Consider the following 19,558-nt stretch of genomic DNA (forward strand, 5'->3'; position numbering starts at 1 on the left):
AGAGATGTCAAATAATTGTTAGAAAGTGGTTTTTAAAATCAGTTGAAAGATAAGTTTGTTTAAAAAAATGTGGATACTAAATAAGAGTACTTTCTTATTGGTATAGAATTAAAAATAAAAGATGGTTAAAAGATGCAAAATAATTGTTAAAGAGTAATTTTTAAAATCAGTTGAAGGATAAAATTATTTAAAAAAATATGAACACTAAATAAGAATATTTCATTTACTATTAGTAAAGAATAGTATAGATATACGTGATACCCACCAGATAATATAAAATTGTTCCTTAATTCACCCAAATTTCATATAATTTAATTATATGTTAAAAATAATACTATATTATAAAGCGCTTATTAACCATTTCTCGCTGCATATATTTCACTTTTATCCCGACAACCCATTGCAACAATTATTTCAAGATAATAAAAAAAAACAATATCTTTGAAAAATCTTAGGATGGTGACAGGGTAAACTATCTTATGCCACATTTTATCCTCATTCCTCACCACTGTGCCTCCACTTTCTTGAACTTTAGATATTGATGAACTTGACATTATATGTTTAGATTCTTGATTCATCTCTTTCTCTTTTATTGTATGGAAAACTAGATGGCAATTCAATCCTTTTTTCTTTATCCCAAACTGACAACAGTATTGGATGCTTCAATCAGAAGTCAAAAGTCGTGATTCAACAAAACTGGTTGGCACTTTTGAGTCAATTCCCTTCGCCTTTTTGTCATTTCGCGGCCGTGACTTATTTAGAGCTTGGTCAGACTGGGACACAATCTTGGACACAGTAAACCCTGCAACTTCAAAAGTATGTGATCTATAGGGTATTAAAGAATTGCGAAGAACAACATCAACTCCTTCATAAGTCCAAACACTTAACACTGCATCTCCTTTAAGTCCAATGGCATACCAACCGAGGCCAGCAGCAGCAATGTCTACTGAACTTGACTCCCAACTGTTCCCACTAACATGGATTTCTCTTCTCACCCAATTTCCCAGTTCTTGTACTCGATTTTCTCCAATTGGTGGCTAGACAAACAAAAATTCAGACCGGTGTTATACAAGAAGAAGCTTGTGGAGTACACAATTAATAATGCTTACGAATCAAAAGAGCAACTTGTGTTTTTTCTTCTATAACATTGATGCCTACGTACAATTTGGATGGGTATAAAATTTCTCCTAAAGCATATTACAACAACTCCATACCTAGATTTTACTTATGTTTATAGGTGATTCTCTTGAAATAATTCAACTGAAGTTTAGAAGAGCACTGCCAAGCCATCTAAAAGGTGAAACTAAAGAGAAATAAATGCTATTAAATCCTTTGACTGGTTAAACATGATTAACACATTTCAAGGTCATTTTAACAGCTGTTGGTACACACCTATTTTAGTTTGGATATCACCTCTGGATCAAACTAAAAAAATATAATAGTACAATTCTGTAATAATTAAAAGACAAATCCACCATTTGTAGGTCACTAACCCAAATAATACTTCTGGGACAGTATTAAATCAGCTACAAGCTTTATGGACAAGAAGTTGCAGAATTAGTCAATCAAAGTGAGAAAAGAGAATACCTGTAACTGTTGCCCAAAATGATCTTGGAACATTTTACACGCATTTTCAATTTTACCCATATGTAGTGGAAGATAAGGAGATGCCCACACTGTGACATAAATAGTATCCAGGGACGTTTCATCTATATCCAATCTCATTAGACCAGCTATGTGAATCGAATGACCAACCTACCACAATTAATTGGCAACAGAATGAAGTACATTCAATTTTAACAATTACAAGAGATAAAAAATGAACACATAAACTGCAGTGCATTAATTTCGACACCACAAATTAATTTCAGTGCACTAACCATAATTCTGTACGTCCTAGGTTTCAATTCCTTGCCCATATGAACAAGCTTTTGCTCTTCCCTCGTCAACCTCGTCGTAATCTGGTAAGGATGAAGAAGGCCGGGTGTATCAAACAACTTTGCTTGACTTGGAAGAACACCCTCCACTCTAACAATGCCTAGTGTAGTACCTGGCACAGGTGCTTCAGTCAGATGTGTAATCTTCCCTCCAGCATACTTCCCTATAGAGTTTATCAAGGTACTCTTCCCTGCATTCTGAGCCCCAACAGCCCACACATTCCCTCTAGGTCCCACCAAATCAACCACATTATCCACAAGATTCTTCAGTCCCCAATCCCTCAGTGCACTCACCATGTGCAAACTAGTAACCTTATTAATCCCACCCTCTCTTGCTCTCTGTCTAATCCAGTGCTCCAACCTTGTTGGTGACAATGAGCTAGGCAACAAGTCAATCTTTGTCACCACAAGCACCACTCTAGGCACATTCCCTGACTTACCCTGCTTCCATGCAGCAGAATGATCCTCTATCGTCTTAGAAACCAACTTTGCAACCTTCCTTGGAAACGACCCATCAAAATCCACAGCATCCACAACCATCAGCACCACAGATCGTGTCCCACTTGTTGATGCCAACTTCCTACCCACTGTGTGATCAAAGTCAAAATCAGGTAGCAAGTTTTCCACCGTCGGATCCTTTACCTTCCCATAGTGCCTCAACGAATGACAACGTGCACACACCACTGGCTTCCCAGGTTTCTTTACCAAGTTTACATCATCATCATTAAGCTTTTCCGGTTCAATAACAATTCCCCTTTTAACAGAGTTAGAGAACTCAGGCTCTTGCGCAACGGGTTCAAGATTGGTGTACAATCTATAATTCAAGTCCTTCTCAGAGGGTTTGATAAAATAACCAGGGTGTTTAGGGTTGGAATCTTGCATATAAACCCCACAGCCAGGGCAAACATGAAGAGATTGGGAAGTGACTTCATCATAATTACCTTCACGAGAGAGGGGCAAATTCTGTTTTGTAGCTGAATCTGCAGGTTGTGAAGAGAAAAACCTAAACAAACAAAATGATGGTTGAGGAGAAAATCTTGGGAAGTTCTGGAGATGGGATTTTGAGTATGGTATTAAGGATGAAAAGATATTTGAGCGGTAATCGCTTCTGCATTCAGAAAGGAGCGATAGATAAAAGAGTGGCTTAAGCTTTGAAGGGGAGAGGTTTCGAGCTACAAGCATTTCTGAATAATGTCACGTGCAAGTTCAAATGTCTCACACGTTCTTTATAATAATACTTCAGCCTTCAGCTGCAGCATTGGAACAAATCAGCAAACATATTAGCTATGTAGCTGTGATCACCACGGTAATGTTAATAAGTTTTTCAATTGATTGAGGTGCGTTAGAATTCCAAACCCTCTCTAGCTGAACTTGGAACACTTGTTTCCATTTTGCAATAACTTCGGAGACTAGTGAGAGATAGTGTAAAATAAAGAATGTGGAGAAATGTATTTAATTTAATCAAACAGTTGGTGTGCAAAACACAACCTTGTCGAAATTCTTAGTGCATATTCGCAAATTCGGAAGAAGGGTTAAAAAAACATAAACTCTCACAGAGACACCAAACTCGGACGAAGAAAGTGATGAGAAATTGAGAATACGAAATAGAAATGAAGAGTGAGTAAGTAGAAACTAACAAGAGCTTACCTTAGCAAGCCTCGAAGGAAGACGCTGCCGTTCAGATGCGTGGCAGAGTCACAAGGAGGCAGCAGCGAGTGGTACAAGGATAAAAACGTAAATTACAAATATAAAATATAAAATATACTGCTCTATGTTTTATTTTTATTTTATTTTTTAACTAACTATTCACTAGTGTTTTAATATATGTAAATGAATGTTTATTTTATATAAAATGAATTTATAAAAGTTAAATGAACATGCACCGTAAATTAATAAGAAGTCAATTTTAATTTAATTTTCACGGTGATTATTATCTAAGTTAATAAACTTAGCATACAAGGTGGTTTGATTTATAATCAGGTGATAAATAAGTATTTTTAGCATAGAAATTATATCATATATGTATGGTAGAAAAAGTTATTTTAACTGTCCATAATCTTTAAAAAAAAACTGATATAATTTAAAACTAAAGATAAATGACAAGTATGTTACACTTATTTTTGTAAATGGGTATTGCTCTGCTTTTCATTCAAAAATTGTTATAAAAAAACATTTAATTTTATAATATTTTTTCTATGAATTGAAATAACTATTTTGAATAAAATATTTTTAAAATCTATTTTCCAACAAAAGATTTTTTTTAAGTTCTACAACACTTTTAAAAAAATTATTAGCATTTTCTCCCTATAAATATATTATTTTTTATCTTCATTTCTAAATTGAATTTTAATACTTAAAAATAACAATTCTTATTTGATGATAATAGCTGAACTCAATTGTTAAGTTAGAAGTTTCACACCAATAGATCTAGAAAGTTTTAATTTTATATTAATGGGATACTTTACATAATTGAGATTTGTTGGTCAAAATGTTATATTTTTTTTAATAGACGAGAAAGATTACAAATTAGATAACAAAGTTTAAACAAAAAATCTTATATTTACTACTAAACTAAATTCTGTACATTAAAGATTTATTGTGTAAGCAACATGTAGATTTCAATGATTCATACCTAAAACATTTCAATGCAACATGTTTTTGAATCAAAGATGAAAAAAAAAACTCATACCCACATATATTTACAATTTAATGGATAATAAACGAATACTTGCAAAAATTTAAATAGATATATTCATATACATAATAAATAAATAGGTAGGAAATAGATATCAAAGTACCTGTCCAACATATATTTGTTATAATAAAATTACTAGATATATTTTTTAAATATATAACATGTGTTAAGTAAAAATATGATATTACTTAATTTTTTTTATTTATACTTATGAGATTAAAATATTATATTTTTTAAATTTTTATTTTGAACTTGTGAAATTGAATTATTTTAATTTATTGAATTTGTTAAACCTATGATTTTGAAATAATAATCTTGATTAATAAATTATGTATAATATCTAAATAATTAAGTTTTAACTTTTAAATTATTATTTTAAAAATAGAATAAATAAAAATTATTACTAAAATATTTTTTTAAATAATTTATAAGATTTTTTAATTAATATTCACTTCACCAATAACTGTAAACATATGTGGATATAGAAAAAATTCGTAAATATTCGCTTACCAGATTCTCTTGCATGAATATGGAAACAAATACAATCCCTAATCTCAAGTGTTCGGTCTTTATAGTAACTTAATAAATGAACACCATTATTATTACTGGTGAAAAAAAAAAAAAAACTTCGTGCCTCGTAATGTCTTCTTTTGTATACACACGTTAGTAAAGTAGAGTACAATTATTGACAATTTTAAGAATAAAATTTTTATATAAAAGAGCTTTTTTTCTTAATTAATAATTATCATGCAATTTTTATAAAGAGTTAAAATTGTAAAAAAAAAAAATGTACAACAAAAGAAAGAATCTCTATAAGGAATAGATACGAAGCAAAACCATATAAATATTGCATTGCAAATTTCTTAAAGAAAATCTGTACATAAGCCCTGCAAGAACAAGACGATTGTTGTTGATAAGGTACACGTGAACTCACAAGGTACAATGATCTTTGAGAACTTGCCTAGCAAGATCAAGAGCACCACTTCTTTTGTAGATCAAATGCAAATTGTATGCGGCCTCTCTGCGAAGATCGCAGTAACCAGGTTTAAGATTTTCCACGACATCTGGATTCTCATTTGGAAGTTTTGGAATCGGATAGTCTCTCTGGCAAATAGCAATCACTTTCTCATAATACAAAGCCGCCAGAGTTAAAAGACCAACATGATGATATGCCCGAGCTATGTTGTACAGTGATTCCTGCAAACACCGAATCAAAAAGTAAGTGATTTACCATCATATTCACCAGTGCACAAGTGGTTTAGGGTTTAAGAGATTCAACATTGGATTGTTTCAATGGAGCAAATTTGCTTTCTAATTTGTACACAGCAAAGCGGTAATTACCTGTGCATAATTTTCCACTGGATAAGAACTTGTACAATATGTACATGAATATAGATAGTCTAATGTAAAAATAAAGGTGATATCTTTTTCTTATCATCATCTTCGTTATAAATAAACATCTTCTTGAAAAAGTGCAAAAAAAATAAATCATGAAATGTTGAGCAAACAAACCTGGCTGTTCTCGCAGATTCTCAAATTATTGTAGAGGAATGCTAAACCTTGTACAGCACATTGATGCTTATTTTGAAGTCTGAAACCCAATGCTAAGTTAATCAAGGCGGTTCCTGAGAAACATTTAACAAATCAATTACTGTTTGTTCTTGACTAGGAAGCATTACACAGATACATCATGAAATAAAAACATACCAACACAAAGATTAACCAATGGATTCTCTGGCAATAGTTTATAAGCTTCAAGGTATTTCCTCGCTGCATCTTGATGATGGCTAAATAAGGTAAACTGATGCCCAGAAATGAGGATAGGAGGCACACAATCCACAAATTTTCCTTGCATGAAACGTAGAAATTTGTAATGTCTTGTATCACGGTTTTCCAATCTATTAGCCAGGAGAAAACAAGTAAATGAAATTTTAGAAAACCAGCTCACTTTGTCCTTTAGGTCATAAATCTATGTCCAAGTCCAACTAATACAGCAAGATTTGAGAGTCAAACAAATGTTTTGCCAAGAACCCATGGTTCTTTGCATCCACGAAATTACCTTGCGATAACCTTGTAGTAGCAATTCCAAGCTGCAAAACTGTGTGGATGTTGCTGAACAATGTATTTTACACAATCAAACCCATGTTTAGGATCAGTGGTGTTGTATGCCATTTCTGTGGAGAACATAAATTAGCTTTATCAGCAAGATATGCATTTTCGCTCCCTAGAACAAATTAATTTTCTTTCTCTTGAGAAAGAACATTCATATTATGTGTTGTAATAACAGGAATATATTAAGCTAAATAAGTGAAAGAAACAAACAAATAAACATTAAACAAGCAGTAAAGTTCTTCCAAGTTTTATTTGGATTTCTTGGAATGAAAAAAGTCGGAACTTAGAAACAAAGAATCAATCTAGAAGTACAAGCCTGTCAGGGTTCAGGACTTACGAGCTCCAAGAGATCGAAGTTCCTCCTTCTTCTCAGTAGACAGAGATGAATGAGCCAATCTTAGAGTGAGATTAATAATCTCCAGTGCTTCCCAATACCTTTGCAAGGATGCCAATGCCTTGCACAACTGTACAATAATATTAAGAGGTCAGACATTGCAGAGGAAAGGGGATGCAGAAAAAAAAAAAAAGATTGAAGCACTAACATCAATTATAAGCTGGTGATGTTCTTCATCTTTGAGAATATTACACAAGGGAGGTTCTCTGTTTTCTTTCTAAAAACATCTCATGCAATAAACACAAAAGGTGTTAACATGTTATCATCAAGACATTCATTCTATAAGCGGAAGTAGACAGCACTAAACCAAATTACCTGAGGCTCATCATCTGAATCGTCACTTAGCCAGTCAAATCCAGAGGCCAGTGCCTCAGCTTTTCTTTTCTCCTTTTCGATTGCTTTCTTCTGGAGCAATTTTTTTGCCCTGGAAGCTTTCAACCTAATTTCATAAATAAGAGAAATTTCAACAGCATGCAAAAACATACAATTAGATAAATTATACCCCATGAAATTTTTGCTGTAATATCTGCAAAGGATTTAAAGAGAATAGTGACCATTGATCTATGGCACACAGATAACATGTATGATGTTAACCAGAGCATTTGGTGAAAAATAGAAGAGGAAATTTGGTGGGAGGGGGGGGGGGTTATATAGATGAATGGTTATCTATCAATCTACCCACAATTCGAATACTAATCAACATCAATGTATCAACCATGATCAATCCCACGATAACCATTAATCACCTCACTAACTCACAATTTTATTTATAATTTTCCATACTCGAGAATTAGATAATAGATCACCCATAATGTTAATGTACCCAAATTGTACATGTCATAGTAGAGTTAAAAAAATGATTACAATATGTGAGAAACAACACTCACAGATCAGATGGTGCAGCTACTGGCCTGAATCCTCGAAATACATTATCCTTTTCCGGACCCTCCAGTACCTTAATCCTTTCAACCAGATCTCTTTTGGAAAGTCGCCTTTTTGATTTACCCTACAGCAAGAACCAATGATGACCTGTGTTGAGTATTGACTTTCTTTCATGGCAAAACAAGAAATAATTATAGAAGCAGGAAAAAATACACTTGGAAGAGGACAATAAATCTCACAGTATTTATAAACAAATTGAAAAAAGCAACTTAAAAGACCTCATATATGAAAATAAGATGACCAATCTTTCACTTATTTTTAGAGAGACAAACTGTTTGAGTCTGCAGCCAAAAACTTATACAATAAGCTGACCAATCTTTCACATATTTTTAGACACACTCATTCTTCTAATGATATTAGATGCCTAGAACAAGGTCTGAAGGAGACAATGTTATTCGACCATGCTTAAAACTCATCCTTCATATGGAATGACATAATATTGATATGAACCCCTCCTAAGCCAGCACCAAAGAGAGCTCTTGGATCAATTGGTCCTCAAAAACATATCAACAGAAATTCTCTTGAATAAACCGCAAGCAAAGCACAAAGATAGGACATCAGCACAATGTTATCACAAGAAATGTAAGGGGAAAGAGATGCCCTTGATTATATGGTCATTTGTATACAACCAAACACACTGTAAAACAAAATAAACCGCACACTACATGAATGTGTTGAAATTATGGGCTTTAGATATCGATGGGAGAAAAGAGACTTAATACTAAAAGAATATGTGGACCTGATTGATGCATTGTCTTACAATATTGCTGATAAGATCATAAAATCCAACTAAGAAATTTAGAAACTAATTATAAAAGATAATCTGATATATGATCAAGATAATATTGAATATTTTCATATATCCTAGCAGAATGCAATCAAAGCATAGCTTCCTTATACCTGCACAAAGAAAAGAAGGAACCAGGTATCCAAGTGGAAACAACTTTAATTCCAACCTACATCTTTTAGGAAATCTTAACCAGATGTTGATTCCTAGAGCTCTGCAAAATATCCAGTTTTCCAAAAACCAATCCATATCCACAGCAATCTGATCCACTATAAATCCATTTTAATGGGACGGTTATTATGTCCAAACCAATTTTAGTGGACAGTTATTATATCCAAACCAATATTAATTACACATATCCATCTTAGGGGTATACAAAAAAAAAAGTGCGTATGAGTCAAAGTCATCTTTATGGATCAAGGGAAACATTGTTAGCTCTACAGTTCAGCTACCAAAGCCCTTATTGTTATCCTAAATAATCAAAATATTATTATCTATAATCTATAACATTAATAAAGGGGATACCTTATTTTGGTGCCCACATTTTTTGGACCTTTGTACCCCTTAATTAATTTGTTGAAATACATTTTTACCCTTAAACTAATTTGTAAAACTACCCCACTATTTTAAAGTTTACTGCACATTTTCTTAATTTTATTATTTTTGTTTTATTTTTTTCATTCTTTTATTGTTAAAGTATTGTTTTTAACTAACCTATTTTAGTAAAATCTAAAAGAAACAAATATTTTAGACTAAACATGGTCACCAAATAATTTATTTTTGTAGCATATAACTTTGTTAAAATCAGTCTTAAAAGATCGATTTATGGTGTAATACTAGTTATAAAATTAGTTTTGAACTATAAACTAGTTTAAATTGGATTGAAAAATCCAAACCAATTTCATCCAATTAAATGGATATGGATTTTAAATCCAATCCCTTTAATTGGATATGGATTGGAGTTTTAAAAATCCAACCCATGCTCACCCCTCCTCCTAAATACAAACACCATCCCTTGCATGACCTTATATACAAAAAATGCTATGATTTGACAAGTCCCCATTTGAACCTTTTGAACAGAACAAATCAACAGACAAATCAATTTTGAAGATCTAATTGAAATAAGGCAGTTTATCACATTAACATTCTGAAAGCAAGCAAGATGCATATCCATAGAGGCAACCATGAGCATCTACGTATTTGTATTTGACTGTGAAAAAGAGAGAGCTCACTTTTTAGTTTTTAGCTTTTTGAATATTACCTTTTGTCGAAGAGTTGCAACATACAATGACTCACGAATCAAAGGGAAAAGTGCATCCACAAAATCATCAAGTGTCCCTCTATTCCAATATATGTTGCAGAGCTTCAGTTTTATTCTTACATCAACCCACCATCTATTTGACTTTTCAGAATGCGCTTCTCCAGAGTCTGTATGTATTTCACATTAAAATCTCCATTAAAGAACTTAAATCACAAAGAAAGAAAACATGCTGGAAGTACCAGAATCCTTTGGAGGAGACAGCAAGGAAATGGCATCATCTTCTTTTCCCTCTTCAAGCAGAAGAGAAGCCAGACTTATGCGTGCATCAACATCATCTTGTAGCATTTTAAGGGCTGAAACAAAATCTTATTTAGCAACAAGGGAATGTGAATAATAAAAATGCAAGTAGTAAACAAAAACAAAGACCTATCATCAAAAGCAAATATGGATGGAAAAGCTATCCTAAAAGCCAATGAGCAAGTTTCCAAATCAGATTATTTTAAAATTTTCAAAATATATCTATTAATCTATAAATGAAAAATGCAAACTACAAAGACATTCGGGAAAGTTCTGATGGATGAAAAAGTTTACAAGCCAAAATAGGCAAGATGTCACTTAAGGCAGGTGTATCACTCAAGATTAACAAACAAAATCATGCCAAAATACATCTGAGAAATTTAGCTGCCAGACTTGAATCTATGATACTTAAGAGAACTACTCCCGCAAGAAAAAAAAAAGGATGGAACCAAACTTAAAGATTTTGACAAAAAATCCATCTCAGAAGCTTTAAAACCAGAAGGAATGATGGATAAAATATTTCAGGTATTGAAAAACAAGGGGGAACTGGTTTTTCACAAAGTATCATTTACCTAAATACTATGGTTATGGAAAATGAAATCTTGCCTTTAGAAAAAAAGAGAATTGCTTGTGACCTTTCTTTCAAGGACAGATAACATCTAGCAATTTTCAGATACAGAAGACCCTGCAAGAAAGAAGTTCAATAAGAATATCATGATGATGAAATGCATACACTGAAAATATATTTATAAACTTGCTAAATAGTATCACAACAACCAGAAAGAGCCAAAGAAAAATAAAATAAAATTGCAAACAGTAAACAATTGCACATGATTCAGATAAACAATCCAAGTGATGTCTGGCAGAATAACAAAACAGGTTGTGGGAAAAACACAAAGGAAATAACAAACAGCAAAAGCATGATATTCACAAATTCCAAAGAAAAAAATGAGAAGCAAAATACATTTATTAAACCAGATCTCAACTCTTTTACATTTCCCTAACAAAAAGGCTGTAAAAACATTCATAATATCGTAAAAACTTCATATCATTATCACTTATATGCCACAGTAAACACAAGCTTTCAGCTTGTAAGAAGTACAGAAAACTCAATACCTAACAGAAATATGAAATTTAATTATGACAAAACAAAGCATAATCCATCAATCTATATGACTATACCATAATTTTGACAGCTAGCATTCAGAAACCCCTAATGTGGCTGTTAGACAACTCCCAGAAGTTTGCAACCTGTTAATCCTAACATCACTTTCCTGACCTTCTCTCAGCTTCTTCCCATTTACATATTGATACACACATGACACAAAGTATTCTTGACTCCCTCCACTGTGTCCAAAATAAAACCAGTAGCAAACTTTGATGGATTACCCACACACAAATAACACAAGATTTGCACCAAATCACAGCAATCATATCCATATCTTGTATCCGTGCCTCCTAGATGCAGACAATGAGGATCAAATTCTAGAACACTTGGTCATAGAAGCTCTGATACCATATTATAAATCAACAATCCTAAAAGCTTAAGCCATTATGTAAACACAGTGGTTTTATATTATATTTCTAACAGAAATATTAACAACATTTAAAGATGTAATATATACAGCTCATCAGATTATACAAATAAAAAACTAAATCAACTACTCAGGCAAATTACCGGAATAAAATTAAATAGAGAATTGCTATAAATAGGAAGGAGTTACCATACATTTTCATTTCCACTATTTCGTTCCAACATCAGATAATAATTCAAAGCAGAATTATAATGTTCAAGACCCACTAATGAGTCTGCAACCTCAGTAACCAAGTCACTATGGTTGCTTGCATTCTCTGGTTTCAAATCATTGAAGAGAACCTGGTAATTAAATGAAATATTAATTAATACATACAAATGAATGCGATGTCAAAAGAAAGATTCATACATTGCCATTGCATGTCTTAGACACATCTAGTTGCACTTCAACATTGTATTAAATTAAGCTAATGAGAAACAAGGAAAATGTTACCAAAAAATAATGATATACTGTGCTTTAAGAGGTGGGCCACAAGAGTTGTACAGCTGTACAAAGAGTAAGAGCCTGAACTTTTTTTTCTTCTTAGTTTCAGGAAAGAAAATAAGGTATTTTATAAAAAAAATGATATAATAGAGGAGTAGAAGTCTACTTTTTTCTTTTAAAAACAAGAGACAAAAGGACAAAAATCTCCAAAACACACAAAATCAGCTAAAGTTACTTGCGGTCCTCAGTCAAAAATCAAACTTCAAAAGAGATATATTAAATGGATGGAGATATTATGATGAACAGGTTACAATGGTTGTTACCCATAAATTGATTAGGAAATGGGAAAGAATACACAAAAATGAAAGAGGAAAAATCAAAGAAACCTAACTAAGGAAGTCTCAACTAAATACTCATTCATAGATGCCATTGAATGTCAATAAACCTTAACATCATATCTGAGGTTCAAGCAAGCAAGATGAAATTTGACAATGATCAAGTAAAACAGTTAATTATATATGCATGCAACGCACCTGAGCCATCTCCATGTTTCCGAGATGAAGATGACAAATTCCGGCCTTAATTTTCAAATTTAAAGGCAATTCTTTCTCCGCATTTACCACCTGAGCACGTTCAATATACTGCAGAGCTCTGTCATGTGCCTTAGTTTCCATCAATATGGTACCCAGCAGATTAACTACGCCTGCATTTGCTCCGTCAGGTTGACTCTTAAGATAGTCTTCAAGAATGCGAACAGAGTATTCAACTTGACCACATATTTTGTAGAACTAATAGAAAGAATTACAAATTCAATTCAATATTGAAAGCCAATCACAATTTTTAATTGAATCAAAATGAAATATTATCAATTCCTCAAACCTTCTACTTTGGCATGTAAATCATTTTGGAAAAATAAAATAATTTGAATTTTACCCTCTCAAACATCATATTTTATATGCACCCGTTTCTCATGTCAAAGATGTTAGCTCCTCCAATACAGGCCATATGACATACAAGCAGATGCAGATACATGCATTATTACGCATCAAAAAGGCAAATCATGATTTTCATATGAAAATAGTTATTAACAAAAAAAAAAATACAATAGCAAAGGATTGAAATCAGAGAAAATTATAAGCATCTTCATGTGTCTCAAAGCAAAAAACCAAACCTTAGCAGCTGCTTTCAGTGCATCAACATTCTCACAACAAAGTTGGTATGCTTGCTCATATGCCACAGCAGCTTTTTGATAATCTCCAAGTTCAACATAAAGCCTTGCAAGATGACCTCTAAGAGTAGCATCTTTGGGATCTGCTGTTATTGCTTTTAAAAGACAATGACGGGCCTGACCAATATAACCTTGTTCTCTGCATTTGAAAAAGGTTCTCTTCTCAGTAATTATACTATTTCTTTCAGCATTGTTTAAAATCAATACATGCATGACCTTGGTATTATTAGAAACAATAACAAACTCCAAGGAAAATGAGAAAAAAAATAGTGGAAAGGTATTTTGGAATACAATATGAAGTTAATTATGAACCATATTCTCCATTAATACACTGCATGGATGGGTCATTTATTTTAAGGATAATATTACTTGATGCAGATCAATCCTCTTTCACAATTAGAGTAGGAATACAAATTAATGCAGCCAAATTGTTCCAGAGGAATAATTTGACAAAAATAACAGTGGCAACAAAACTTTGGAGCCATCTCACATGGACCAGGTAAAAATCATTTTCCAAAGAGATGAATCTTTTGGAGTCAAGTGAGCAGCGATCATGTAAAAACCCATGGCTCTTTTATAATCCTGGAGTGAACTATAGACAAGTCCAAGGGTGTGATACGAATCAGGTAAATTTGGTGCCAGCCTAACAACTTCAAGCAACACAGCTTTAGCCTGCAAAAAGCCAACAGAGAAAAGGAATGCATAACTAATCCGCAAAAACTTAAAACAACAGTAAAATCTAAAATACATATCAAGTTAAACAGATGCAAAAAACAATCAGAATCAGAAAAGATTAAACACTCAGCTAATGAGCAATTGAAAAGAATCAGAAGAGATTAAACACCCATCTATCATAGTTGAGACAATTAGAAATGGGTAATGTTAGAAAGCATCTCAATAAACAGGAATGCAACTTCCAGCTACTGAGTTTCTGCTGGTGGCAACCATGTCTCTTAGAAAAGCAAGACATACAGTATTAGCCAGATCACAAATGAGTGAGGGTAAATACATCATCAACTTTATGAACATGGATTTGCTTAACTCTTATCCAAAAATAGGAAGATTTTGAGCAAAATAACAGGGTAGCTTATTTAAGATGACTTATTTATCCACCATTTGTTTCTTAGATGAGCTATAGAACTGTGACAGTAAACACTAGCAAACTCCAGTGCCAGAACCTAAGGAGTGTCACATTACAGAATAAGGTACCTTGTCATAATGGCCACATGCATAGTGAAGTGTGGCATCGCCCAGCATTCGTGTTAGCTTAGGGTCAAGTTTATTCTTTGATCCTTTTCGCCTGCCTCTTTTTTTAACCTGTATCCGGCAGATACAAAATATTCAAAAGGTGTCATGTAAGTTACATTAAACAGAGTTTGTTACATAATGTGCAACTGAATGCTTATTTTTTTACACTTCCATCAGCATCCATTCCAGGCTAAGGGTATTATATGTATAAGAAAATAAAAGACAAAAAGCATGCAAAAAAGTGGTGCAGAATTAAACTAGTGAGAAGCCTATGACGTAAAGAGCAGAAAATTCATGAAAAAAAAATGGAATAAGGGGAAATATCAGAATGCTACAAAGCTACCCTGCATATAAAAAATGAAAACTCTTTAGAAACAGCTAAGAGCAAAAAATGCAATAGGTATGAACACAACTTCAATTTTGTTCCAAAAAACCATAACACCAAGTCAAATGTATTCCTCTGATGTCCATTCCATTGCTGGAGACCAAAAACTGTAATCTACCTTTTTTGAAATGCATTAACAGAAGGTTATCAACTTCTTTCAGGGTTGTCTTTGCATATGAACATACTAACTGCTAACAAAATATATTAAGAGACTTAAGTAAATTATGGAGATTAAAAAAATAAAGGAGGGCTAACAACTTCATTTCAGGGTAGTCCTTGCTTGTGTAGAAAAAAATTATAAGAAATGAATTTAAATATACTTTGGACTCAGACATGATGACAAACTACCAATTTATCTTCTAAAGCTTACAATAGAGACAATCAGACATATTGCTAACATTTATATGGATACTATATATAAAGGGAATACTTCCCTTCATAACCATTTTGCTCTCCACTTTTAATTAAAATATTCTACCCCTTTATTGTTAAAGAATTAAAAAGAAAAATCTAGAAAATCAAGACTTTTAGTCCTTCACATCATAACCCCTCACCCTCTTTGAATCAATCATTTCCTTTTTAATTACTTTTATCTATACTATATATAATGAATACTTTCCTCAATAACCGTATTGCCTACACTTTTTATTAGACCATTCTACCCCTTAATTGCTAAGAATAAAAAAGAAAAATCCATAAAATCAAGACTTTTTAGTCCTTCACATCATAACCACTCACCCTCTTTGAATCAATTATCTTCTTTTTATTTACTTTTATTTTTAAAAAATAGAGAGACACGAAATATTTATTTCTGACTAATCTAAAATCTATAATCTATAAAAGAGATAAAAAAGAATACCATTTTTTGGTTTTCATTTTTCTAAGGACATATTTACCCTTTAATTTTCAATACCCTTATTTTTCATTCCTACACTCTCTTTTAAAAATCAAAGCTCTCCTTTAAATAAAACCAAAATTAATTTGTAAACACAACAATTTAAATCGAGTCTACTCTCTTTACATTGTAATTGTTGCAATACGTGTATTAAAACTAAGTCCATTTTCTTCTGTTTTTTTTACATTTTAATTTTTAATACATAGAGACACGAAGTAATATATAAAGAGACTAAAACCAATCATATGCATAGCATACCTTTCTCGATCTCTTGCGAACACCATAATAATTCATTGCTTCCATTATCTCAGCTATCTTTACCCCAGAAATATCATCTTCCCTGGCCATCTTAGAAGGTGGTCCTTCACTGCATTTAGAGACATAAAATACAATGAGTCAAACAAACATCTAGAAGTAAGTGACCGTGGTGAGGTTTTTGTCCTCATGTGATACATTTAAAACTGTTCAGCACTAGGAGCATCTGAAGTCAAAATCAAGATTAATCTTCAGTAGCCTATTGAACTTTTATGTCATATTTCTTGTAGGGTTGGGATTTTTCTGTTTTGGAGATATTCAACCTTCCATAATTTTGCTCTCACTTCTTGTTCGTACAACATTTTCCTTTGCTGTCAAAATGCAGTTTACCACTAACTAACAACCTTATTTATTATAATGAGCAATGCTAAGAACACATTTCATAACAAGTCTTTCGTATTGGTTAAAATTTATTGAAAATTACAAAATTAGGAAAAAAGTTCATCCAATAAATTTTGGCACCCACAAAATTTCCAATAAATTTCAAGCAACAACCAGTAAGTGACAATGTGTTGTGTTGAGAAGCATTTCTCCAATTACCGTTTCTATTCATGTGCCTAACTTTGTTTGTTTTAAAAACCAGACCGGTTCAATTGGAACACATAACCGGCTTGTCAAAAAATTGGTTTACAGCAAGTCAACAATTTTTTAATATATTTTTAAAAAATAAAATCAATCTAAAATATTTGTTACTTCTTTACTATTCTAAATATAAACTTCTTATTATTAATAAATATTAATGTATTTAGTTAAAACTTAGATTAAACTATTATAATATATTGGATTTGAACACTGCTAATTGCAACACTCTTAGTTGCACATCACAGTACTGAATCAATAAATCAACAATACATAGTTGCACCCACTTCAGGGGCACTTAAAGTATAACTAAACAGGAGTTTGAAAATAAATAGAGCAATTCACCGCAACGACTGCAAAAACAGCGCACGCGCGAAGTTCAAAAGTTGGATTACATAAGTAATTAACACAACAAATGCAGCAATTAGACAGAAACAAACAATGCATCGGAATTAGGGTTGAACAAACTAACCTCTCGCATTGATCAGTTGCTTTTCGTTTTTTATCGGCGAGGGCTTCCTGTTCAAGACGCTCGAATCGCTGGTAGGTTTGAACGCCGGAATCATTGTTATCGATGAAGTCCAATGGATTCATGCCATTTTTGAACCTGAAAGTATACTCCTCGTCTTCTTCTTCCATGTCACCTTCCTCCTGTGCCGCGTTTTCTTCCTCTTCTTCTTCTCCCGCGCCTTCCATTGCGTCGTTCACTTCATCAATGTCGCTTCCCTCTTTCGCCATCGAATTCAGACGCTGCTTTCCAGCTCTTGGACTCTCGGTGTTTGCGTTGGTTTCTCACTCGTATAATCATGTTTCAACCCTATTTATAGCTCGTCTGATTTTTGCCTCCAATTTGAAAGTTACCCGGGTGGGCCCTCTTCATCCCATATCCCATGCATCCATCAAATCAAAATCAAGATTATGTGTTATTTAGGCTAAAATATATTTTTTTTTGTTTTTTATTTTTATTATGAAAATTCATTTTGATCTTTTATTTTTTAAAATATTTATTTCAATTTTCAACTTCTAAAATTGAGTTAATATTATTTTGACTAATTATTTTCAATTTTAAGATATAATTTTACATTATTTTCTACTAATTCAAAATGTAAAATAATTACATTAAATTCACAAAACTATAAAATTCAATAAATGTCAACGTCCATGTTAGCAAAGATATTAGTTTTTTTTAAAAGATATTGTGTAAAAGTTGAGTCTCATTAGCAACTAAAAAAATATGATATTTTTTCCGTACAAGACTTAATTTGGACACAATTTTCATCAAATTTTTAGTCTTTATTTAATCAAACATTAGTTGAATTTTATAACCTCATATAACAACTAAATCTTTTTTTTGGTAAAGAATGAAAGTAAAAATAACAGACAAATCAAGACATAGAGTCTCTTCCAAGCGGAAACAGGATAAAATCAGGAGGACTCCTCCAAACTACATTAGAACTCGTGTTCCGTACCCCCCAGTTGGCAAGCGTATGGGCTACTGAGTTTATCTCTATAGGGATAAGATTAACGTAAACTACCCAGTCCCGGGCTAGCAGGCACCTAATACGACGAATAACATCATAATGGTTGTGCAAGTAGTCCCTATCCGTTGATCGATCTTGAAACGGCATAACAGCTTCCAAGCAATCACATTCGCAACTCACCTTCCGAAACCCACCTTCCCAGCAAAGCGATAAGCCAGCGTCCAAAGCTAATAGTTCAGCACGTAACGCATCCCCAGTCAACGCTCCACATGAGAATCCACCCCGCCACATACCTGCACACTCACGAATTACTCCACCCATCCCCATAGCCGCAATGTCCCTCAACCAACTCCCGTCCGTGTTAAGTTTGACCCACGGATGCTCCGGAGGTCTCCATAAAGGTTGCTCCGTCCACAAGCGCCTCTTAGCATTATACACACTATTCTCCACCGTAGACAGTGTCACCTTCCTACGGACTGCCGAAATTGTCCAAAGCTCGCCGTTGAACAACATGTTATTTCTAAACCGCCAAACCCACCACAAGGTGATGGATAGCTTAATAACATCCGTATGTAGAATAATCCCCTTTAGCCACTGAAAACAATCCCTCTCTAAGAAGAACCACCCCGTACTGATCCCGCCAGCCATCAGCACCTCTCGCGAGTACGGGCAATCACGAAGTGCATGTAGGATAGTTTCTTGAGGGCAAGAACAACGCGAGCATGCACCGGACTCAGTGAGCCTCCTATCAGCCTGAACCTGGTTCGTTGGAAGGGCTGAATGAAGGCATTGCACAGAAAGAACTTAACCTTCTCTGGGATCAATAACTTCCAGACCTTCTTCCAAACTACATCCCCCTCTGTCGACAGGACCGTGGTCATAAATCGATATCCCGAGGCCGCTGCATAACAACCCGAATTATCACCCCTCCAGACAAAGTGATCAGCCACAAAGAGGAATTGACGACACTCAACCTATGGACCG

At 33.4% G+C, this 19,558-nt stretch overlaps 2 protein-coding genes across 3 annotated transcripts; both read right to left on the reverse strand.

The window, feature by feature from the left end:
- Positions 1–382: 382 nt before the first annotated feature.
- LOC109799177 (P-loop containing nucleoside triphosphate hydrolases superfamily protein) lies at positions 383–3,686 on the reverse strand. 2 transcript variants are annotated; one of them, XM_020359715.3, is made up of 4 exons: positions 3,585–3,686; positions 1,881–3,187; positions 1,588–1,755; positions 383–1,037 (listed from the first exon to the last, which is right to left on the reverse strand). In XM_020359715.3, the coding sequence occupies exons 2-4, from the start codon at positions 3,117–3,119 to the stop codon at positions 663–665; spliced, it is 1,782 nt and encodes a 593-aa protein (XP_020215304.1). In that variant the 5' UTR covers positions 3,120–3,187; positions 3,585–3,686; the 3' UTR covers positions 383–662. The 2 variants fall into 2 exon arrangements, with proteins under 2 accessions (XP_020215304.1, XP_082918026.1); XM_083061900.1 differs by lacking the exon at positions 3,585–3,686 and having other exon boundaries at positions 1,881–3,576.
- A 1,770-nt stretch (positions 3,687–5,456) lies between these two features.
- On the reverse strand, positions 5,457–17,904 carry LOC109798787 (tetratricopeptide repeat (TPR)-containing protein). Its single transcript, XM_020359184.3, has 18 exons — positions 17,566–17,904; positions 16,458–16,566; positions 14,881–14,988; positions 14,162–14,343; positions 13,615–13,810; positions 12,977–13,231; positions 12,155–12,301; positions 11,032–11,110; positions 10,368–10,481; positions 10,129–10,295; positions 8,026–8,144; positions 7,454–7,577; positions 7,287–7,355; positions 7,082–7,208; positions 6,692–6,806; positions 6,340–6,530; positions 6,145–6,257; positions 5,457–5,829 (listed from the first exon to the last, which is right to left on the reverse strand). The coding sequence occupies exons 1-18, from the start codon at positions 17,829–17,831 to the stop codon at positions 5,563–5,565; spliced, it is 2,748 nt and encodes a 915-aa protein (XP_020214773.1). The 5' UTR covers positions 17,832–17,904; the 3' UTR covers positions 5,457–5,562.
- Between the last annotated feature and the right edge of the window lie 1,654 nt (positions 17,905–19,558).

Source organism: Cajanus cajan, chromosome 8 (genome assembly GCF_000230855.2).
Source record: "Cajanus cajan strain Asha chromosome 8, NIPB_CcT2T_4, whole genome shotgun sequence".
NCBI classification, from domain to species: domain Eukaryota; kingdom Viridiplantae; phylum Streptophyta; class Magnoliopsida; order Fabales; family Fabaceae; genus Cajanus; species Cajanus cajan.